We start from the raw sequence: 23,995 nt of genomic DNA, 5'->3' as shown, positions 1-23,995 counted from the left end.
TTATATTCCAACGATTGTAGAACAGCCCCCACCCCCCAGCCCCCCCGGGGACTGAGCAGCAGTTAGAAAACAACAATTTCATGGTTTATACACCTGGGCAACCGGCAAACCCCTGACAATCACCAGGAACTCTCCTTGCTGAGAGCCAGGATCTTGCAACAGCTTGTAATTAGTACTGTTTAGCATTTAATTTGCCTTTAGTTAGGTAACAAGCATTTATTGATTACCTGATAGGAATGGAGCGCTGTGCTAAGTACAGCATGGGGACAGAGTGAATAATGAGACAGTCCCTACTTATAGTCTACTTGGGGCTGAAAATGCATACATTGGAAAAGACGCTTGAAAAACAGTTACAAAATGTTTTCTTAACTATGCTGCCACAGGAAGTTATTCCTCTTTCAGAATTCAAGGCTCTTAACTCCTGGCTCATCCCATTCTAAGGAGAAAAGTTTCTGTTGCAGCGTCCTGTCTCGTGGTAGGAGTGGGGACACACCGGTCCCTGCTTCCCTGGGCTGAGGAAGGCTCCCGCCGTCTCCCCTGGAAAGCCCCAAGTGGGGTAGGGACCCAGGATAGAGATGGCCACCAGCCCCTGGAAGCTGGTGTGTCTTCCGCAATTGGCAACCCCTCTGATGCCTTTGGCAGAAGTGGAATCCCAGGCACCTACAGGGTGGTGGTGTCAGTGAGCCAAGATTCATTCATGGTGGCCTCCTGGAGACCGAGTTTTAAGGCCAGCATGAGGCAGGTGGTGGGCATGAATTGGCCGCACTGAGAAGTAACGGATCCACAGCGATCCTGAAAAAGTACAGAGTTGGAGGAATCCCACTACCTGGTATCAAACTGTACTACAAGGCCATAGTAATGAATTAAAACAGCATGGTCCTGGCATAAAAACCCGACATACAGAACAGAATACAGAGAGCCCAGAAATAAACCCACATCTGTACACTCCGTCTATGTCAAAGGGGGCCGGAACACACATGGGGTAAGGACAGTCCGTTCAGTAAATGGTAGAAATGCACAGCTAAGGGCAAAACATGAAATGAGACCACCTTGTACACTATATACAAGAATAAACTCAAAATGGATTAAAGAACTTAAATATAAAACCCAAAACCATAAAACTCATAGCAGAAAACAGGCAGTAAAATCTTTGACATTGCTCTTTGTAATATTTTTTTTCTGAAATATCTCCTCAGGCAAGGAAAACAGAAGAAAAACAAATGGGGAGTACATCAAACTAAAGGTTTTGCTCAGCAAAGGAAACACCAAAACACAAAGACAACCTACCGATTGGGAGAAGATATTTGCCAATGATAAGGGGTTAAGATTCAAAATTTATAAAGAACTCATACAACTTACACACACACAAACACACACCCTCCTCCTGAACAGACACTTCTCCAAATAGGACACACAGATGGCTGACAGACATATGACAAGATGCTCAGCATCACTAATCATCAGAGAAATGCAAACTAAAACCACAACGAGATACCACCTCACACCTGCCAGAATGGCCATCATCAGTAAATCAACAAACAAATGTTGGAAAAGATGTGGAGAAAAGGGGACCCTAGTGCGTTGTTAGTGGGATTACAAATTTGTGCAGCCAGTATGGAAAAGAGGATGAGGGTTCCTCAAAATATTAAAAAATAGAACTGCCAATGACCCAGCAATTCTACATGTGGGTATTTAACCAAAGAAATCCAGAATGCTAATTCAAAGATACGTGCACCTCTCTGTTCACTGCCGCATCATTTTCAGTAGCGAAGATACAGAAGAAACCTGAGTGCCCATCCACAGACAACTGGATAAAAAAGCTGTGGTACGTGTACACAGTGGAATATTACTTGGCCACAAAAAAGAACGAAATATTATCATTTGCCACCACGTGGATGAATCCAGAGGGCATTATATTAAGCAAAACAAGTCAGAGAAAGATAAATACCATCTGATTTCACCTATCTATGGAATCTGAACAACAAAATAGAAAGACTCAGACACACAGAACAGCCTGATGGTTGCCAGGGGGGAGTGGGTGGGGGAGGGTTGAGAAGGGAAGGACTGAGAAGTACAGGTTGGCAGTTACAGAACAGTCACGGGGCTGTGAAGTACGGCTGAGGGAATATAGTCAGTACGATCGTAATGACTACAAATAGCACCAGGTGGGCACAGAACTCACTGGGAGGATCACTTTGTAAATTATAAATGTGTAACCACTGGATTGTATACCTGAAACTAATATAAAAGAACGTTGAGGTCAACTGGAATTGACGAAAATAAATAAATGTTTAATATTGGCAGGGAAGGCTTCCCCAAAGGGCAGAGTGGTCCACCAGAGTCGAGGAAGAGTGCTCTGGGGTTAGGTCAGGGGCGGGGGGTGGTGTGGCAGGGCTGAATCCGGCGGACAGTGGGGCTGTCCCAGTCACCGGTGCTCCTCTGGCCGCCTCTCGTGAGCTAACTTCTCGACACCAAGGGCAGCGAAAGACACAGCCATGGCCTCAAGGAGCAGAGGGTCGGTCTCTGGGCCCCAGGAACACCATGAGGAGCACATGGCAGCCCGGCCCCTCCCCCCCGAGCAGCGGTGGCCCTGGGAGGGAGACACCAGGTGTCCTTGGTGTAGCCCATGGGCTAAAAGCCTCATTCAGTGCAATCCTGGTGAAGCTGGGGCAATGGTCACCCAGGCAGAGGAGCAGCCTGAGCAGGGCACAGACACCCTAGCAGCCAGCGTTTCCTGAGCAGAGTAAGACGAGCTCCAAACTACCAGCAGCATTTGAGTAAAAAATAAAGACGTGGGTTGTAAAGGGGGGAACAGAGAGGCAGGAACACCAGGGGAAGATTTAACCAGGTCACTGAAGTTTGTTGAGGGTGCACAGGGAGGGAGAAGAGAGTGTCTGCTGGCTCCGGAGGCCGTCTCTCCTTGCCTGGAGATGGCCCCACTCACGGGGTGTCAAGACTTCTGTTCCCAGCTGGTGCCCGATGCCACAAATCTTTGTAAAGGTGACAGCTTTCAAGAGGATGGGATGCATTTTCTGGTTGATATTTATGTTTTAGACACATTTTGTATTCTCCAGTTTTAAAGAATGCTTTCCATAGGCCCAAGTTCCCCTCCATCCGTGGTGGGAAGGCAGGTCTAGGAAATGCAGCTCAGACATCCGGTGCCAACTAGCTTCAGGGATCCAAGTGCGAGAATGAAATTGTCATTCAATGTGTAGACTTGGCAAAGGCTGTGCTGGCCCCAGATGTGTGACAGGTGCTTCCGTGACTCATTCTCTTGCCCTTGCTGGCAAAGCCCATCGCTGGCTACAGATCCATGGTTCTCTACGCCCATTCATCGGCTCCTCTCGGGTTGTGCCAATAGGCAGTTTGACCCCTTAAGGGTTGCAGAATGTTCCAGCTGGATGGAATAAGACTCTTGGCCTGTGGCAGAGCTGGAATGAGAACTGGGTTCCTACTCTCCTTAGTGTGCCCCGTTCCCACCTGGCGGGCCCCTCCTTGGCCCCATTTACACCCAGGTCGGGCCCTGCTTCTCACAGTGAGCAGTCTCCCTGCTGTCCCGCTGTGAGTATGACGCACTGGCTCTCTGCTCCACTCCTGTGTGCGTGAGCTGGTCCCAGGCAGGGTCCCCTTGGAGATGCCAGGAAAGCCCGCTGAGCCATCAGCCAGAGACATGAACCTCAGAGACCATCTACCAAAAATACCCATCGGACAGACAGGGCCCAAGGCTGAGAGAGGGCAGGCAGGTGGCCTGCCCGGGTCACGTAGCCAACCAAAGACAGGACCAGGACTGTCGAACCCCATGCTCTGGTCCCCTGCCACGCCTCTTCCCATATGTATTTGGGGAATAAGTGAGGGCAGAGTCCCAAGGGAACAGAACAGCGGGGAGCTAAATTTGAAGGCGGGAGAGGTACTGAAATTGTGTGTCCTGTGCCCAGCACAGGGCATTACCGACAGGTACTAAATAAACATCAGAGATGGAGGGGGAGGGGGCGGGCCCTGTGAAGGATGCACATGTGTCTAAAACATAAATATCAACCAGAAGATGCACCCCATCCTCTTGAAAGCTGTCACCTCTACAAAGACTGTGGCGTCGGGCACCAGCTGGGAACGGAAGCCTTGACGCCCCGTGAGTGGGGACCTCTCCAGGCGACCTCGCAGAGCGGCTGCCAAGCGCGGCGCGGCCACCAGGGGGCACTCGCCGGCAGCGCGGGGTGCGGAGCATGCAGCCGCGGATTCCGGGTTTTCACTCCGGTTGGGACCACGCTCCGCAGGGAGCGGGACGAAGACTACTCCGCCGTTTAACTTGTGACATCAAATCGGAGAACCTCGGTGACTTACCTGCTTAGGAGGGATGGCCACCGAAGGCATGAATGGGTGTTGGTCCTCCCCAGTGAAGAAGAGACTAAGGAAGGGGCCCTGGTGTCCTGGTGTCCTGTGCACCAAAAGGTTGCCGGTTCGATCCCCAGTTGGGGCACGTGAGAGAGGCAACCGATCGATGTTCCTCTCTCACATTGATGTTTCCCTCTCGGCCTCCCCCTCCCTCTCTTCCGCTCTAGAATCAATGGGCATGTCCTCCAGGGAGGACTTAAAACCCTGAATGACAGGTTCCAAGTGGCACAGTACTGGAGCCAGAAAGAGAGCCTGAGACGGTCCCAGCCCGCTGAGGAGCTGTTGGGGAGTAAAAGCCAGGGCTGGTCCCCAGAACCCTCTCTGGGACCTCACTGGTCTGAGGTGGCCCTCGGGAACCCTAGGGCGGGGCTTCGGCAGCCCTGAGTCTGCCAGGGCCTCTCTCTGCCCCCTGGCCCTGCTCACCTGCCATCAGCACCCGTGCAGCTGCCCACCCATCGTGCATCCTCCGAACTGGCCGTGCCTGGAGGCTCGCTGTGCCTCTCGCCTTGAGTTACTTCATTGTAGCTCTAAGTGGGTGAGGCAGGAACCACGGGTGTGGTCCACACACACTGCCCGCGAACGCTGGCTTAGAACCAGACTGTTGGGTCACGGGGGCCCTGCAGGTGCCCTAACACTGCCCCACCCTGAGTCACACACCAGGGTCAAGGCCCTCCACCCCCAGCCAGCAATCTGGTCACAAGCACCCGAGGGAGCTTCTAAAAAAGCAGGTAGCATTCCTTTGGTCAAACCCGCCCATGGCTTCCTTTCTGTGCGCACGGAACCCGCACGCTCACGACCTGGGAGGCCCTCCCAGAGCTGCTGCCAGCCACCCCAGCCTCCGTGCACTCCCCCGGCCTCCCCCCCAGAGGGCTCCCAGCCTAGGTCCCTGGCCTCCTTCATCCCCTTGGCCCTTCGGGAGTTGTTTCCTGGGTCCCTCAGTGTCACCATGAGCCTGAACTCGCCTCGGGTTCTGTGGTGATGGCGCGGTCCGCTCACTGTCCCCAGTGCCTACAGCAGCACCTGGCCCCGCATAGGTGCTCAGGTGTTTGCTGAATGGACGAATCATAACCGAGGTGCAGTAGCAGCCAGGCTGGGCCAGCGGAGGCGTTTCACAGGTTAGCGCTGCCTTCCTCTCGACGCGTGACTTTACCGTGGTTCTCCGATTTGGGGCGGTGGGGGGGGTTAGAAGTCACTTGGGACATAACAGACTGGATATTCCATAAACTAACTTGAGATCTAGGGTAATTCTAGGTATCAAAACCAATTCTGGGATTTCACCTGAGACTTAAAGGAACTAGCCCATTGGAAAAGAAACATGGTTTCCCAGAAAACCCAAGCTTTGTCAGATAAAACGTCTTGGACTTTCCTCCCATGCGGAATCAGGGAGACAGACGTCACGCTTCCAGCACAGTGCCATCTCACCACCCCGAGGTATGCCACCTTGACAATGGAACCTCCCAAGGCCGAGACACCTGCACCCCCAAATCTCTCCCAGGCTTTCCTCTTTCCTATCTCAGCTCGCAGACAATATGAAAGGTGATGGACGCTGAGGTGGATCCAGCCCCTGGAAAGGTGAATCTGTGTGGAACGGGCCTGGGGCCCTGTGTGGTCAGCCCCAGGGAAGGGGAGTCAGTGGGGTTCACCCTCACGTTGCCCTGAAGTGCTGGGACCACATGGGGCCCCTCCACCTATCAGCACACGCTGGACACCAGGCCTCGGGCAGGTCTTTATTAAAGATGCAAGCAAGCACAGAAGTCTCACGTGGGTGCTCAGTCATATCCATACAGTACGAAAAATAGAAAAATAGAAAAGAAATTTCACAGAAAGCAGCTTCCCCCACGGACGCACAGGAAAGGTGCTGCCGGCCCACCATGCAACGCCACATGCCACCTGCTGTTCCAGCTGCTCTCCTTTGCAAATAAAGCACGCCTTTTCCAAGACACAGAACAGAACAGACGCCCGACGCAGTGGTGACCCCTGGCCACCTCTCCGGGCACTTCCCAGCCACATAAATGCCCGAGACCACCCCAGTCGGTCTCACCACAGGGACAGTGTGCACACAAGCTGCTCGCCTGGTCCGCCACAACTCCAGCCAGATGTGGGCCAGGAAAGGAAGCAGGTGTGTTGTGGGGGTGGGGGTGGGGTAAACATACCACCTCTGCTCCCGCAGGTGCACTGAGGTGCGGGACAGAGACCAGGGCGAGGCTGCCAGCCAGTCTGCGTGAAACAGGGCCTTACACCTGCAACCTGGATCTCCACGGCTGAGCGCCTCGGGTGTGGCCGGAACAGCCTGAATGCTAGACAAAGACCGGGAGTCCCAGAAATTCACTAAGAAGTATCTGCTTGCCAGCTTAAGCAGGTCTCTGCTTCAGGGAACAAAAGAAAGACCAGTAAGTAATAAGAACGCAAACTCTGAGGGCTCAGAGTCTCCAGAGCAGACACTCCGGTCATGGATCAGACTCTGGTCGGCTGGCCTTGCCGGCAGGTTTCTGCCCAAATGTCCTGCTGGCTCCTCGTAGCTGAAGTCTCCTGCAGAGGGGCATCGCTTTTGAAAATGCCCTGGTGAACAGTTTCATTTCAAGGAGGTTACCAAGAACTGCACGCGAGTGGAAGAGACAGACTCCCCCTCCCCCACCTCATGCGGGTCCTCACCTTCGGCTCCGAGCCAGGTGAGAACCGCACGGCTGTGCCTCGCAGAACAAAGCTGCAAAAGTCAAGTCCACCCTGAGATCTTTCTACCATTCAGGAGTGGCTTGCTCCTGAGTCCCCGCAGAAATAAATTTGTATTGGTTTATACTGACATTTATTTAGATTCCAGTGAAAAGCTCTATAAAATACAATAAATAACGTGGGGCTGTAAAAGGCAGATGTTCTAGTGCGTATGTTACAGACTTTAAACTTATGGTGCCGGCCATCGGAACGGCAATCTGGACGATGTTTGCGATCAGACACGTAGGGATGTCGGACTCCAACGGCGGGGAGCGGCTCCGGGCCGGACACGAGCCCCCTCCCCACCTCCTCCGCGCTCCCCGCCCCGAGTGCCCACACCGCACCCACGGCGCTTCCGGAGCCAGTTCAGCGAGTAAGGAATGCATGCCTCCGGGGCTCGTAACTATGGCGTGGGGGACTGCGAGCATGCAGGGGTGCCGTTGCTGTTCTTATAAATAAAAGTCAAACGAGAGGCTGCACTTCCCCATCTTCTGCTTGTACACCAGATCGAACTTCTCGTTCATGGACACGGTGAACAGGTCCTTCCACAGCCCGACTCTCCCTGAAACACAAACGAGAAGACGTGCTGAGTTCGTGGGCCGTCAGGCCAGCGGCTGAACCAGAGGAAGCCTTGGAAATGGATCTGGAAGGTTCCACATCTATTCCTAGACCCTCCAAATGTGGCCTGGGGGGCAGGCCAGGCGACCTGAACCCGCTTCCCTGAGTCTGTCGTCGTGACGTCCTTTCCCCGCTCGGTGGCCCAGTACCATGGATGCACAGGACTGCAAGGGCCTCTTTTCCGTTCCCTGCTGGGCCCCACACCCGGGCACAGAGCGGTGGATGTCAGCACCCGGAGGGTGGGCAGCGTCTGCGGTATGGATCTGCCACCCAGCACCACGTGGAGTAGGGCCCCCGTGACATCACTACCCACCAAGGTGGCACTTGCTTTTGGAGAATATACAAAGGGAAAAACACCCAAAAGGCAGAGCATTCTATGGCGAGCAGGCAGCCTCCAGGCTGAGGAGGAAGATCAATGAAACCTGCCCGTGTGACCTCGGGGAGGAGTGGCTAGTCCCTGTGTCAACTAGCTTTCGTGACCAGATGCCAAGTGTGCGCGGCAGCGGGAACTCCCGACTACGCACCAGGTAAGTCAGGGGCCACAGTGCAGGGAGGCCAATGCCTGGGGGCGTGGAGCCCGCCGGCAGCCGCTGCTCATGCAGGCGGAGAGCTCAAAATGACCCCCGAACTGCAGCCCCCACCCACTTTCCCATTAACTGTAAACTCTGCAGGTGGTCTGGTCAAAAATTAACGGGGACCGTGAAGATGTCAGGAGCGGGGGTGCCGGCCACCCGGCTCTGGGAACTGGGAACCCGCCCATCGGAGCACCGGGTTGTTCAGGAGTGGCCTCGGGGGGACTGAAAGGCTCATTCAGAATTATTTTCACCATCAGCATCTCTGAGACCAGAGCCCTGAGGGTCTCCAGCAAATACCCTTCATGAGCGCCACAGCTGACAGCCGGCCTTGTCCTGGCAGGACCGCAGGTACGAAACTGCTACCTGCACCATGACGAGGCTCTTCTCTTTGGTAATGAAAATCACATGTCTGCGCTGGAGAGGACAAGAACCAGAGAAGCTGTTCCTGCTTCCCGTTAACGATACGTAAGGGAGAAATTTAGAAGCATCTAGGCCAACCACACTACAAATATGTTTTTCCATCATTATTTGTCTCAGCTGAGGCAGCTGAAGCTCATCAAAGGAGTCACCCACCTGGTTTAGGATTTGGAATCAAGACAGTGCAATTTATGCTGTGACATGAATCAAATCTAAGCAATGCAGCTGGCTACTCAAGCCCCTGCGTCCTCACCAACGCAAGGAGGTCTTCCGAGCAAAGAGGCAATGTGCTAAAAGAAAACAAAATCAAAGAACTGAAATAAAGCAAAACCAAGGTGAACAATGGCACAGCAAACAAACACCCCCGAAGGAGCATGCGGAGCGCAGGACGGTCCAACGCTCCTGACCACGCAAACAAACCAAAAGGGGTGTTCTGGAGAAGGTCACACCCAACGGTAACGAAACAGAGCAAAAGCAAAACTAAAAAAGCAAACGAAGTCTAAATCATACACATCTGTGAGGATGCAGCCAGGAAATAAATCGCCAGGTATTTTGATGTGTTTTTTTCCTGGAGAGGGGACCGCTCTGCCTTTACAAGAAGGCAGGGTCCACTGGACCTTCAGAACAGCCCGTTAGCCACCCGGCAGCCAGGACCAGCCCTTTGCAGAGGAAGGACAGGACGCCTGTCAGGCGCAGGGGCCTGCCCGAAGGCACCCACACCCCAGGGCGCAGGGCAGCTGGGATGACAGCCCCGCCCTTGTGCCACCACCCAGGTATCACCCTGTCTGAGACCGGCGCTCCCGGTGGCATCTCTTCGCCCTCCCCTCCAGCACTCCTGTGGCCTGAGAGAGCTCCAGAGTCACCCATCTGGGTGGGGACTGGCCCCAGGTCTCCACCACCACGTGTCAGGGGTGACTCATTCTTACCAAGAAGGGTGGCCGTGGCCACCACACAAAGTCGAGGGGACTTACTGCTGAGCTCTCCACAGTCAAGCCGCCCAGGCAGGTCTGGAGGGGATGCCGGCCGGGAGGGCCTCCTCCACCTCAAACTGCCTCATACCCAGGGAGCTGCCCCAGGGCCCGGCCACGCTGTGGGAGGCCCGCCCCTCCTGCTCTCAGCCCTCCGCCCAGCGGCGGGGCGCGTCCCCATTTGTGCCACCAGCACCCATGGGTCAGGGTCAGTGCAGGAAACGGCACCTCCTCACGTGGGACCTCTCACCCACCTGCCTTTAATGTCCCCCAAGCCAGCGAAAGGCTGAGGGATCCATGCCGTGGGCTTCGAGATTTCCCAGCCCCGGGCACTGCTCGTGGGGCCACCTGGGAGGACACCTGCTTGAAGCCGGCCGGCCGGCCCTCCCGTGAACTAAAACGCTGCTCGCTGTGTTACACTGCGAACGGCCGTGGGAGGGCGCTCCACTGCGCCACGAGGGGCCGGCTTCCAGGTGGCCTTCCCGCCCCACGCAGAGCACAGAGCTCTGGGGAAACGAGATCCGGGGCGGCGGGACACTGACGAGGGGCAGGAGGGAAACTGGCCTGGGACCCTGGGCAGGGGCGCGTACCCCGGCCCACGGGCAGGGCCTCGGCGTTGCAGCACTGGTCCACCAGCTGGTGGCAGTGCTCGATCAGGGACTCCAGCTGGGCCTTGTCACAGGACACCCCCAGGAACCTGGCCAGCTGTTCCACCATCGTCACCAGGTCCTGGAACACAAGAGCAGAGAGCAGGCGGCCCGTCAGAGGCAACACTTTCATTGACCGCCGCCTCTGGGCCAGAGGTGGTCTGCTCAGAGAATGAAACCCTGGGTCAGGAAATGGCCCAAGGGCAACTCTCAGGTGGCAGATCTGAGATTCAAACCCAGGTCCTCGGGGGCCCCTGGAAGCAGACGGGAGCTGTCACTGTGGTGACTTTAAAACAGCAGCAAAGAGTAAAACTCCGCCTGGGACGGTGCCAGGAGCCAACCCCCGCCACTCTCTTCTTCCCTGCCCTTCCCTCCCTTGGCTAGAATTGGGACTGGCACTAGGGAGAGCAGGGAGGCCCTGGGGAGCCCGCACCCCGCAGGAGCTGGCTTGGCCGGAGCCAGAGGTGCTCACGGGTGGCCCGCGGACAGAAGGCCATCTCTGAGCCCAGCACTCCCAACTGCGGGAGCAGGACAAGCTCCGCTGAGGGTCCCCGGGCCTGCCCCTCTCCCCCTGGGTGAGCAGCGGGTCCTCAGGTAACCGCCTCCCTGGGTTCAGGCCTGCTGTCACACTGACGAGGTGCCGCGGGGACCTGGCTCCTGCTCACAGCCGTGAGCCTGTGCTGAACGGGTTTCCTGATCTGTTGTCCACTGAGTCACACACCCCGTGGGTGGCGCCAAGGCCTCCCTGTGCGAGGCACCCCCGCTCTCAGCCCCGGCATCGCCACGGATTCTGCCCAGAACCTGAGCCGTTACAGGCAGCCCCCTAAGTGCGGTGTCGGGGTCACGTGAGGAAGACGCTGAGGCTGTGCGTCCTCTCCGGCAGGTCTACCAAGCACGCGAGGTCCTGGAGCCTCTGAGAGGCCGGCACTGAAGGGACCTGTCCAACTGCCCTGACACTTTTCCCAAACCTTAAGGGAAGGGACACAGGACAGTGCGGTGATGGCCGGACTTGTGCTGCCAGGAGGTCGGGAGAGGTGACTCCTGAGCACTGACCGGTGTCCGGAGGTCACGGGGACCCTGACAGAGCAGCGGGGGATCTGGGGCAAGCCCAGCTGGAGCACTTCAGGAATGGAGCCAGTTCTGCGGGCTCCCCAGCCAAGGGGAGCGGAGCATGGGGGGACAGTCTGGGAAGGCTGCTTCTGTCCTGAGAACAGAGAAGCCGCAGCCGGTCCCTCTCCGGATGCTACAGACCCAGCAGAGAGGGCGGCCTCTCCCAGGATCGAGTGCGCTAACACACGCTAAGAACTGTACATAGCACTCAGCACACAGAAAGGCCCTAAAGCTGTTGGTGACAAGCGTGGTGACGGTGCGACACATGACAAGTCAGCCCCCTTCCAGACAGCGAGCTCCCGAGGGCACGGGCCGGGCCCCGCACCTCCACTCCATCACCGCCACCAGCCCGGCCCCCTTTCAACGAGCACCTCACACCCTTTCCTCCTCCCGCGTCACGGGAATCGAGTCACAGGGCAGCCCATGGGGTCTCAGCAGGTGAGCCACCGCCCCAAAGCAAACAGGCCCAGAGGTGACAAACCCGGAGTCTGCCATCCCAGGCCCGCGGCCCCGAGTGGGTCACCTGCACACAGAGAGGAGCTGGGGGGCAGCGGGTGGGTCTGGCTGCAGCGCCACCTCTGTTAGGGCAGGAAAGAAACAGGGCTCCCCCCAGGGGCGGGCGGCAAGCCTGGTGCACTCTGAAGCCTGGGCGGGGGCCTCGCAGGCGCCGGGGGAGCCCCGCTCAGGGGTGCCCCACCCCTCAGCCCCAGGGCCCGCAGGACTCACCCGGTGCATGTCTTCATACTTGAGGAACAGCACGTTCGCGTCTGTGCGGTGCTCCCAGAACTCCTGCACATGCTCAAACCAGGACCCGTAACCCACTGGGGACACAAGGGGGCAGGGGGTCACATGTCACAGGGGGCAAGCGTGCAAGGGGGGCGGGGGATGCTTTGCTCCCTGCCTCCCAGAAGGTGCCCCTCCTCCTGCCTAGGGGCTGGGGTTCAGGAAGGAGACACCAAGCTCTCCTCGGTGGGGGTCGGGGCCGCGCCCCCGTCTGCGCGTGTCCCTCCCGCAAACAGTCCTCAGCAGCATCCGCCCCCCCCCCCCACCTTCTCGATGACGTGAAGACCTGACACTGGGGTGAAGGCCTCTGCCCACCTGAGACATGGGTGGTCCCCAGCACCCGAGTTTCTGGGTTCAACGAATGGTTACGGGGAGAAAAGAACTGATGCCCAGAGGAACCGGGACACGGGCCCGTCACTGCCGGCCGGTTGGGGTGGGATGCAGGGGACTAAGAGCCCCGCCCCGGGCCCTGCCCGGAGTGCCCGACTGCTGCCCCGCGCCAGGCTGCCATGTCGCCAGCAGGTGGCAGCAGTGAGGGAGCCGGCTCAGCCGGGGACGGGGCGCGGAGGCGCGGTCTGAGGGGGTCGCAGCAGAAGGGCCTCCCCCAATGAGGCAGGAGCCCTGGAAGGGGGGGCCGGGTGGGCAGGAGTGAATGGAAAGCAAAGAACGGGGATCTGGCCGGAGGCCTCGCTCGGGACCCACGGCCAGGTAGACCGGGGCCTCTGCCGGCGCCCCAACCCCGCAGGGGCTCTACCCTTCCCACGGCCAGCCTGGCCCGCCCGCGCCCACCCCTGCACGCAGGGCGGGCGTTCAACACGGCCAGGCCAGCTCCCGCGTTAGACAGGACAAGGCAGCGTCCAGAGGAGGGAGCGGCGCCTCCTCACCGCCGGCTAATGGCCGTGGGCCGGGGCCCTAGGCCCTGGGCACTGCGGGAGCCTCGGCCACAAACGAGGGGCACAGAGAATCCCCCTCATCCAAGAGGGGGCTCACAAAACAGGTATGACCACAGGGCGTGATGTGGAGCTGGCCGGGAGGGGCGACTCGGGGCCCCGAGGACGCGAGGACAGCCGTGCCCGCACACGGGAACACGCGCCTGCACCTCTCAGCCCGGCTGGCAGCTGCAGAGTGGGTGTGGGCCTTACGGGGAGGGGGCTCCCCCGGGGCACCTCCCACTCTTCTCTGGGGTCCCCCTGCCCTGAGCGGCTACCGTGCTGACCCCAGCGCATTACTGGGAGAGGGACAGCTCCCAGGGCCCGCTCCAGGAGGGACGCTGCCCCAGAGCGGCTCCTGTCACCTAGGCAGGCCCCTCAGAGTACCTGGGTTACAACACCCAAGTGCCGGCTCTCTTGTGGGTCCCCTGACCTTGCACTCTTAGTCAATGGTGTCATTTCACTGCCCCACCTCCACACCTTATTATTCGAAATTTCAGCACCTTGGACAGAGAAGAGCCCGCAAGGGGCCCTTTGGAGCCTAGATGTGGGGCCCTGGCTGGGAACACAGGCTAAAGAAAACAACTTGTGGGACCTCGGGGACAGTCCATGGCCTCGAACTTTGGTGCTGGACAGTGCTGTGACCTTCAGATCGTGGGTGGGGCTGCTCTGGGATAACTTTTAACTGCTCTGGCCTGAGCAGGAAGCTGGAAGCCCCACACCACGTGGGGATTTGAACTTGCTGGACACCTGTTACTTGTGACAGCATTGTCCCCACACAGGTGGCTGCTTCTCCAGACAGGTGCATGCTGGGACTTAAAAACATGGCTCTGGGAACCACGAGGGCAGCCTGTTCCAAAGCCTGGCAGACTATGAAGGGCCTAAGCCAGACAGGGAGCAGAGCCTTCGTCAGGTCCCAGGGGCCCTAGGGGCCAGGCCGTGGCCTGCTCTGGGCCCGTCTCCCTCTCCCGCTGCCCCCGGGCGCAGCTGCAGCAGACGCCATGGGAGGGACAGCCCGGCTCCAGGCCTGCAGACTCCGGGCCACACGCGCCTCCGTGCACAAGGGAGGACGGTCTCCCGGGCCCTGGGCGGTGGGGTGCGGCTCCGGCTTGGCTGCCCCGGGCCCACGCACACCTGGGGCACCGTGTTCCCGGGTGTCTGCCGTGTGCCTGACCCTAATCCCATCACATAACCTCCCTGCAGACAGGGGACAACGAGGCTGAGTGCTACTGGAGCTGGGAAACAAAACAGGGAGTGTATGTTCACACTTGGGTACGAAACAGCCTCGGAGCAGATTTAATTCAAGCGGGGATGTGACCCATTAAAAACCCTCCTGGGTGCAAACCCGATAAACTGCCCACTTGCGGTCCAGGAAGGGCGCCCAGAGGAGCCACGGCTGGTCATCGGGGAGCGACCTCCGGGGAGGGAACAGCACTGCAGTGAGGACCGGCTGACCCACTGACAGGGAGACAGCTCCCTCTCCGCCCGTGGAAGGGCCCTGGCTCACCTTCTCCCCTGGGAACGAGCCTCCTGCACAGAGCACTGCCCTCCGCTCCCCCGAAGGGTCCCCTACTCTGGGTCACACTGGCCTGGGGCAAGGGGCTACGCCTGCCTGATCCTCAAATCCAGCTGAAGGCCCATGGGGCTCTCACACGAAGCCACGGCCCACACTTGGCCTCTGTCACCAATAACCGAAATGGCTGGGCCTCTGTTTTTCCCGTTGGTATTCCAGGCAGGAAGAGAGATGCTCTTTACTGGGGAACTTCTCAGGACCCCAGCATCATGGGCGGGAGAGCAGGGCTCCTGAGTAGGACACCCGCTCTGCAGTGCGTGAGCTGCGACCTCAGACAAGCTTCCTGTCGCCCCTTAGCCCAGAGAACGCAGGCCCGGTCAGAACTGGGGGATGCAGTCACAGCACCAGCCCCCGTCGGCGTCTGGGGGACACTGGGCGTCACCGCTGTGCGTCCCCACAGGCAGACACACTCACGCTTATCGTTCATGAACCTCCGGCAGAACTCCTGGAAAGTGCCTCGGTAGCTCATGGTGCGCAGCGAGCGGTGGAACTGGTAATAGGACACCACCAGGTCCTTGGGGTTCCGGGCCATGTATATAACCTGTGAGGGGAGGGGGGGAAGGGGGTCGGGCAGGAGGACCGGGAGCCGGGAGCCCCGCCCCTGCCCACAGACCAGCCCGCAGGCGCCGCACGGTTCCTGTCTCAGCAGAGATGCGACCTTGTCCCCACAACGGCATCTGCTAGGACAGTTCCTTGAGCATCTCATTATATTTCTATCCTCCAGCTCCATTTTAATCTTAGCGGAAGACAGAAGAATTCCGGTCCTGATGCTGGTGATGAGAATGATGGGCCTTGTAGGCCTCGTGCACAGTTGAGAAAACGGGAAAAATCAGCCCTGAATCCTCAGCCTTGGATGGGCAGATGCGGGACTTAGGCTGGTCAAGTCCAAGTTCAGTTAGAAACATGAATAAAATGCTGGAGATACGGGTTCTGCCAGGGGTACACAGCCTGAACTGGGGGGTCTTGCTCCACCTCGGCTCACGCGCTTGTTAGGAACCCAGCCCAGGGTGGGGTGGGGGAGCAGAGAGCAGGGCATTACCTTGGAGTCACCGTTGTGGAGATCCGAGGGCAGGAAGCGGTAGGGGAGGTGGCTTTTGATGAGGCGGGGAGACGTGAGCTCCTGCAGCATGGTCAGTGGAGAGGTGTCAAAGGTCAGAGGGGACACAGGTCACAGGGCCTTTCTCATGGGGGCCAGGCAGGGAGGGTCTTGGACGGCAGGGACCAGCACTCCACCTGACAAACTTCTCACCTGAGATGCGACCCCTTCTAAGCTGAGCCTTGGGCTGGGTGTGAGCGAGCCATGGCCTGCCCTCGGGCAGCCGTCCGAGTGGTCTGCCCCTGACACCAGGGGTCTGCCCAGGGCCCAGGACAGGCCTTGAAGGACAGCAGAGGAGGCACGAGGCCCAGAGGGGCGGCTGGGTTCTCACAGCCATCCGGGCACCTAGGCCTTCCGGGGGCTCCTGGGACGGGCCAGGCTGTTTGGCCAGGGTTCGGGGGTCTGCTCCCACTGTCCCTCTGCCCGACTCAGCCAGCCCTTCCACTCTTTCAGGACCTCACTCGACGCCCACCCTGTCCAGGCCGGCTTTGCTCCCCTTCTAGCACTGGTCCCCACTGACCCACCACGCCCCCTCGCTGTCCCCTCGGTCAGGCGCCCTCGCTACACTGTCAGCACTGGGAGCGCCGTGACTGTGGTCAGTGGGTCCTCAGCTGTACCCCAACGCCAAGGGCAGCGCCGGCCCGTGCTGGGCACCCAGGGCAGCTCCACGGACGGGCTCAGTGGACGCACCAACACAGGCTGGGTCCACGCGGCCACGCACGAGCGCGGGGAGCAGCTGAGCGGGGCCCAGAGGCCGGCTGCAGGGACTGGAGTTCACGGACTGCTGAGTGAGCGGGAGGAGGGGCAGGCGGGCCATGCCGGCAAGGAGACCTGAACTAAAGGGGGGGCAGAGGGGTGATGGAGAGGAAGTTCCAGATACACCTCAGGGCGCCATGGATGAGACCCTGGGGTAACGTTTACTTCAATCTGGACACTGAGTATTTGATGCACATACATCCTCCCCGGCTCCTTCGACAGATGGGGCAAAGCACAGGGATGGGGGCGCGGCCTCCTTTCCACCCTGAAGTCACCTGTGAGCCGCCCCAACCTGACTCCAGGGTCACCGTCACAGGTTCAGGTCCGGCTCCTGGCACCTGGGGCCCCGGACCCCTCGGGAGGACTGTCACTTGGTGTAATGGCAGAAGCGCCCCGAAGGGGCCCGGGGCCGGGGGCGCCCGCCCAGAGTACCTTGATGATGTCCAGGCCCGGCTGCGGGTACTCTAGGACCGGGAGCTGCTCGTCGATGTTCATGAGGCCGATCTCGTCGGGGTCGGCGCCCTGGCTCACCAGGTAGACCACCTCCTGCAGCAGGCTCGTGCCTGGGGGGGAAGAGGCCCCGGGGCCGGGCGCTCAGAGGGGGCCCCAGGGCCGGCCCCCTTCTCAGCACTGCACCCCAGAAGGGGGCTGAGGGGCCATGCGGGTGGGGGTCCCAGGAGCACCTCAAGTCTAGTGGAAGGACACTGGCCTGAAGCCCACCCTTTGGTGACCGTGGGTGAGCTCCCCCGGAACCTGGACCTAGGGCACCCCGGGGAGAAGGGCGGCTAGATCTGAACAAGGACACCAGATCTCTGCTCTTCCTCCTGCCCGGGTGTGGTCCCCCCTTCGTGCGAGCTTTTAGCTCCAGGTCACTGGTGAGCCAGGGCCGTCCCCAGCCCGCACCGGGTCTGATGTCTCAGAAGGAACGGGCGTGACCAGCCAGTTCCCCCTCAATGCTCTGGTCCCTTCTCTCCTGGGGTCTGGGTCTCTGTTGCTGGCTCCTCACCTGTGCCCCCTAAAAACGCTGACCACCCCACAGCGACGGCAACCACCCATCCCACAGCAGATCCACACCTACCCCACCCCCACGGCCGTCCACCTGGGAACGCCTGGCGCCCACTGCCCCACCTGCCCCCAGCAAACAGCCCCCAACCCTCGGCCACCGCTCAGGCCAAACGGAGACTCACCGTCCTCCCGCCCCGCCCCTCACACACGGCTGGTTCCCCCATCACGTGCGCACAGAGGAGACCCTCCCGCGCTGCCCCCGGGGGAGCCCCCATAGCGCTCAGCTCTGCCCCACTCACCCCACCTCTGGTCTGTTCTCCGCAAAGCAGCATGAGAGACGGTGCTAACAGGGACTCCAGGGCGCCTTCCTGGCCGGGGAAGACCCTCCGCGGGCCCCGCACCTCCTCACAGTAAAGGGCGTCACCACGGCCCACATGCCGGTCAGCCTCGCTTGTGCCCCCGCCTCTCTGACTGCCTCTCTCACCCACTGAGCTCCTACCGGCCTCCCTGCTGGTCGGGAGGGTGCTGTCTGCATCAGCTGGTTGCCCCCTGCCTGCAGCCCTCGCCCCCATCCCTCACGTCCTTCAGGTGTGAGGGCTCCCTACCAGCCACATGACTGACGCCCCTCAGCCTGCCCCCTGCCTGCCTTGCGTCAGTAGCCCAGGAATGACCTGCACATTCCTTTACTGAATGCACGAACAAACCCTGGGTGCTGAGTAATCAGAAAGGGATCTGTGGATCAAGGAAGACTTCCTGAAAGAGGCAGCTTTGGAGCAAAAGCCCTGAAGGAAGAAAATGGTGTGGCGGTTCTTCAATCCAAACAGAAAGAACTTCTGTCTGTTAACATGGGAGCCTCCCAACCACCCTGAGAGATGGGGACCATCACTCCACTTAGAAATGCGACTCCTAAGGCCTACGTGTGCCCACGGTCACAGAGCCTGTGTGTGGCCCCACCCCGTCCCTACTCATGAGGCCCATTCACCCAGCAGCTCAGGGCAGCTGCACGGGGCGGGGGTCAGGGGGGTCTGTGCCCTCAGAAATGGACTGTGGGAAGAGCTGAAACGGCCTCTCCCAGTGCTGTCTTCAGGGCCTATTTTTGGTGCCCCCCAGACTGACCCCTGCAGCCCCCATAGGCAATGCCCCAAACAGACGTTCTCTGCACATTAACATGGACTTACATCAACATGGATGCATCCATTCCAAAGCCCGACCCCCGCCTCCATAAACACCTGTGCCAGAAGCCCAGCCTCGCGAGGGCCGGAAGGAAGCCCTCCACCTCCCGGCCCACCGGCCCAGAGGCCCTCTCTCCAGCCCCCCACGTCCGTTCCCTGGCTGAGCAGCTCTCGGCTTACCTTCAACAGCTCTCGGGGACTCAACTGGAGGGCACACTGCATGCCCGCCCACCCCGGGGGCACACAGGACCAGAGCAGTGAGCCAGCAGGCAGGGTGTGACATGAGGGTCACAGAAAAAGCCGGACTAGAGATGGTGACGGTAACTACGCTGACCGGTCCCCACGAGACTCCAGACAGCCGTCTGGGCACCATGACTGAGGGGCAGGCACAGGGCCCTGACAGGAACAGAAACAGGACGCTTCTGACGGGCACCCAGACCTGCCACAGTGGGAGAAAGAAGCAGTTAACCTGAAGACTGGTCAACAGAAACTGGAATGGGAATTGGAATCTCAGAAGAAGAGCAAGAACAGAAGAGAAGAAATATCTGAAGAGATAATAGCTGAGTTTTCCCGAAAGAATGAAAGACATCAAACCACAGATGCCAGTTCAGAAAAACCCAGGCAAGGTAAGTATCCTCACCCTGAAAAAAAAACACACCTAGACATATTGTAGTAAGTGCCAAATTCGAAGGTCAAATCTAGGCAGCTAGAGGGAAGAAAGACCCACTCCACAGAGGACCGAAGACTTACAGCAACTTCTCAGCAGCTAAGATGCACGCCGGCAGACACCGTGCGCCTCCCTCAGACCTGGCACGGGGGGGAGCCTTCCCCTGTCACTTCACTGAGCCCCGGAGCCACCCAGCAAGGCAGTGAGGTGGTCTCGCCGACCCTGCAGACACCACAGCTCACAGGGGTGAGGTCACTTGCCAGGGTCACCCAAGTGGCAAGCAGAAAGGCAACATTCAAATCCAGGACTTCCAGCTCCAAAGCCAGGCTCTTATCTCTAAACACTGGTGCCTCCTACAGACCCAGTCCTGGTGGGGTGGGGGTGGGGGGAAGGAAGGGGGACAAGGGAAAGGAAATGGGAACCGGGGTACCTGAAGCCCACCTGCAGAGGACTCTGAACAGTGACAAAAACCTTCAACTCCCTACGTGGCCTCAGACTTCCATGCTATAAAGCACGTGGAAAGAAGGCATGATCCTCCTTCCTCCTTGGGGTCTGAGTCTGGCTGCCCTCGTGGCTTTCCAAAGGCCACAAGGCACCGGAGAGACGGGGGAGAGGCCCCGAAGCCTCCAAGAGGAGGCGCGAGATCTCCTCGTGGATTGCCACCGCCGAGCACCAGCCCCCAGGACTTGGTAACTGGCCCAGTGAGCATTCCAGGTCCCGTTCCACACTGCGACTGGCCCGTGTTCAAAGTCACAGTCCTTCAAAGGGCCCAGGAGCTGGGGCCACCCCCACCACTGGGCAGCTGAAGCTCTGGGTTTCACAGCCAGAGAAACAGCAGCTCGGACTCGCCTGAGACCAACCATCTGCAAGAACCTGGACCCTGACCCCAGCCCCACTCTTCCTGCTACGCCAGCTGCCACTGGAGGTGACTTCCAGGTCCCTTTTTCTCTGGTTGAGAGAAGCTCTCAGGGCAGATGTTTGGGAGGGACCAGTTCTTTGGTGCCCGTGACCATTTCATATACCGAACACCCCCGATGGTGGGGCAGGGAGAGGCGAAGCCTTCAGAAGCCCTGGTATAAAGCCAGCGCAGCCACCGTTCCTGAGAAAACGTCCCCCTGACCCTGTCACCATCCCGTGGGACGGGGCGGACGGTGGACTGGGACGAGGTTAATAACTAGGAAGAAAGTAAAAAAGAAACAGGAAACACCAGCCTCCGCTTCACCTTCATTCACTCCCAGCCTCTCGGTCCCCTCAGCTCAGCCTTGGTCCAGCCACGTGAGCTTGGGCACGTCACTTCACCTCCCAGGTCCTCTGTTCCCCCATCTGGGAGACAGGAGCCCCCGGTCCTACCTCGCAGAGCCTTGGGGAGAAGGTGCCAGAATGACAGACACACGGCTGGGAGCTACGAGGCTTGGAGCGTGGCAGGTTATTAAGGCTACATACTCCTGGCTCACATGCAGTCCCAGCAGGCAGTCCTCAGGGGGCCCCACCCTCAGGCACAAAAGGGAAGAGACGCAGGCAGGGCGCACACGGAGGAACAGTAAGAGTCAGGAAAGGCCACAGGGGCTGAGGCAAATGCCAAGTTTTAAAAGGGAGGCTCCCAAGGGCTCTGGGTAAAGAACCCCGCACGCCGGTCCCGGGGCCACTGCTGGGTTTTCCGTCCCCGGGGGAGAGCCAAGTGCTTGCTCTCCTTGTGAAAGGGGTTGCCCTTGTCTGCTCCGAAACAACCAAGTGACAGACAAGATGTGAGTTTTGATCATCGAGAAAACTTCCTTAAGCTAACGCCTCATTCCCAGCCAGATGCCCAGAAAGGGCCCTGCTGCCAGGGCCCCCCCAAAGCAGCCCCCACAAGCCCCACGCACCTAGCTTCCCAAGTAAGCCCCGGCCCGCGCCTCCTGCCGCCTGACAGCTCCCTCACTGTAAAACGGAGGTAGCAACACAGTCCCTCACCGGCAACCCCCAAATCCTAGAGAACTCCCCAAGCCAGGCTTTTCACAATTCAGCCGGAGGCAAGCCCCGTCCTAAAGTGACGTGAGGCTGCTTTCAGTCTTTATGGAACCCACATAATGGGGTGCCTCGGACTGGAGTTCTCGTAGCACCTACATTTTCTACGGCTCTAAAAATCTGAAAAGTTCCAAGCCACCCACCCTGCTCCCACCACCCTGGGCCATGGGGTGGGGTACGGGGCTGTGGCTTCAGGGGAAGGGAAGTCCCTGGCCACAGCGGTGGCGGTGCGCCCAGCTTCCTTCCTCCCCCCACGAGGGCAGCCAGAGTGCCTCCAGACCTCTCTTCTTCAAGCGCCCCACCACCCCCAGGGTTCCCCAGCCCTCCACTCACAGCCCCTTCCCTAGTCTTCCCCGGAGGGTCCGGCCCAGCCCTCGGGCGTCTGGGACCCTGCACAGCTGTTCCCAGCACCTCCCCCCAGCAGGCCCTAGTGACCTCCAGGCTGGCCAGCTTCTCCCCGCGCTGTTACAGATGCAGCGCACGCTCCCTCCCTCTCCAGCGCTGGCAACAAGGGAAACCTGCCTCTTGCCCTGCAGACCTCCCAAGAGGCGCTGCAGGATGATAATCCCTCCCATCAGGTCCTGGCTGCACACTGGCCTGGCCTTAAACTCCGGCTCTGCCACTCGTCGGCTGTGTGACCTTGGGCCAGCCACTTCCCCTTTCGGAGCCTCAGTGCCCAGACAATGGGGTTGTCGGGAAAATGACACCAGTTAACGCTGGGAAATCTGGGTGACCCAGGGTCCTGCCTGATACCTGGGTGATTCAGTCAGCCCTGAAGCAAGGGAACACAGCACAGTCCTGGCACGGCCGGTCCCATCCCCCGCGGGGAGTCCACGCAGGCAAGGAGGGTCGTACACGGCCCCCACGCCCGTTTTATCCCCCTTTCCAGGTGACCACCAGGACTTTGCACTCATCAAAGGCTGAACCGGGTCCAGGAACAGAGAGGTTAAGGAACTGTCCAAGGTCACACAGCCAACAAGGTAACGGGAGGGAACGCAGGGAGGAGCGGCGGCCCTGGGCCTGTCCTCCTGGCAGCTGCAGCCAAACAGGCTCCATCCCCGCGGGACGGGGTCCGGCCTGAGCCACGGACACCGGGACCCACCTCTACAGGCCTCCGACCTTAAGTTCCCCCACATGCGGGCCGCCCCCGATCCCGCCCCGGAGGGCTCCAGGTAAGGGGTGGGCGGCGAGCGCCCCGGCCCTCCCGGCCCCACACCGGAGGCCGGCCGCGGCGTGGACGCGGGCGGGGGCCGCGCGGGGCTCACCGGACTTGGGGTAGGTGACGATCCACACGTCGCTGGGCCGCACGGGGAAGTTGGCGATCTCCTCCATCTTCCCGCGGCAGAAGGGCGGCAGGCGCACGCCATGGAACTCGAAGTACTTGCTCTCGAACTCGCCCGGGGTGCTGGGGGTCTCCGCCTCGCTCTCCGCCATGCCGCCGCCGCCCGCTGCCGTCCGCCCCGCGCCGCGCCCGCAGCCCGCCGCCCGCACGCGCCCACGCCCGCCGCCGGCCGCCGCGCGGCGCTCCGCAGACGTGACGTCACGGCGCCGCCTCGCCCTGGCGGCGCGGAGACTGCGCTCCGCCGGTATGACGTCATGGCCCCGCCCGCCGCGCCGCCCGCTCTCCGCAGACGTGACGTGGCGGGACTTCGGAGCCCGGCCCGCGCCGCACCCAGCCGCCGGTGCGCAGGGGACCGCTGGGGACCCGCGCGCGGTCCGTGTCCCCTGTGCCCTCCGCCACGCGCTCATTCATCAGCCAGTACCTCCGTCACCCCGCGAGCCTCCACGCGGGCTCAGGAAAGTCTCCAGCCGGCAGGGACCTTAAAGACTCGTTCGTTCGTTCAATCAGTATTTAGGGAGCGTCTGCTCTGTCCCAGGCCGGCCCGGGTTCCTGGCCCTCCCGGAGCTTACGTTTGTGAACATCCAAGGTAACCTCAAGCAGGGACATGTGCTAGGAAAAACATGCCTCGTCATCCCCTAGGGACGGAAGGGGATGGGGGTTAACTGCATTTTCCTGCAGCCCCAAACCTGAAAGACCCTCTGTCCAGATAGCGCCCCCAAACCTGCATCTAATAAGGTACTTCTCATGCAGACTGCAATTTGAGGACAACAGAATTCTAAAGAGGTTTTAGGTTTCCCTCAACAAATATATATTAAGCACCCACTATATGCCCGGGGCTGGGGGAACTCGCAGGTTAAAACCATGAAACCCTGGTCTCATTCTCTGAGGCTCCTTGTCCGCAGCTGAGAAGAGATGAAAAGGACAGGACAGTCTGTGCCCCTGTGTGGTGTGGCCGGGAAGGTGGAGGGAGATGACCCTGACGCCTGCAAGAGCTGGAGCACAGCAGGTGGGCAGGACCTACGCCCTCGCTCCTTCTTGCTCTATAATTTTTTAAAATTGATTTTCAGAGAAAGGGGGGAAGGAACAGAGAGAGGGAGAGAGAGAGAGAGAGAGAGACGTCGATGTGTTGTTCCACTTATTGATGCATCATCGGTCGAGTCTTGTACGTGCCCTGACTGGGGATCAAACCCGCGACCTTGGTGCATCAGGACGACGCTCTAACCGACTGAGCACCC

The 23,995-nt window shown here is 59.6% G+C and overlaps 1 protein-coding gene across 1 annotated transcript; it reads right to left on the bottom strand.

The window, feature by feature from the left end:
• Positions 1-6,102: 6,102 nt before the first annotated feature.
• On the bottom strand, positions 6,103-22,907 carry SULT4A1 (sulfotransferase family 4A member 1). Its single transcript, XM_090272277.1, has 7 exons — positions 22,684-22,907; positions 17,003-17,133; positions 15,758-15,838; positions 15,133-15,259; positions 12,160-12,254; positions 10,267-10,405; positions 6,103-7,660 (listed from the first exon to the last, which is right to left on the bottom strand). Exons 1-7 carry the CDS (start codon positions 22,850-22,852, stop codon positions 7,548-7,550), a joined length of 855 nt encoding a protein of 284 aa, XP_090128403.1. The 5' UTR covers positions 22,853-22,907; the 3' UTR covers positions 6,103-7,547.
• Between the last annotated feature and the right edge of the window lie 1,088 nt (positions 22,908-23,995).

The sequence above is a fragment of the Furipterus horrens genome, unplaced genomic scaffold, assembly GCF_987537825.1.
Source record: "Furipterus horrens unplaced genomic scaffold, mFurHor1.1.pri manual_scaffold_4, whole genome shotgun sequence".
NCBI classification, from domain to species: Eukaryota; Metazoa; Chordata; class Mammalia; order Chiroptera; family Furipteridae; genus Furipterus; species Furipterus horrens.
This window is presented reverse-complemented; position numbering and strand designations above follow the sequence as displayed.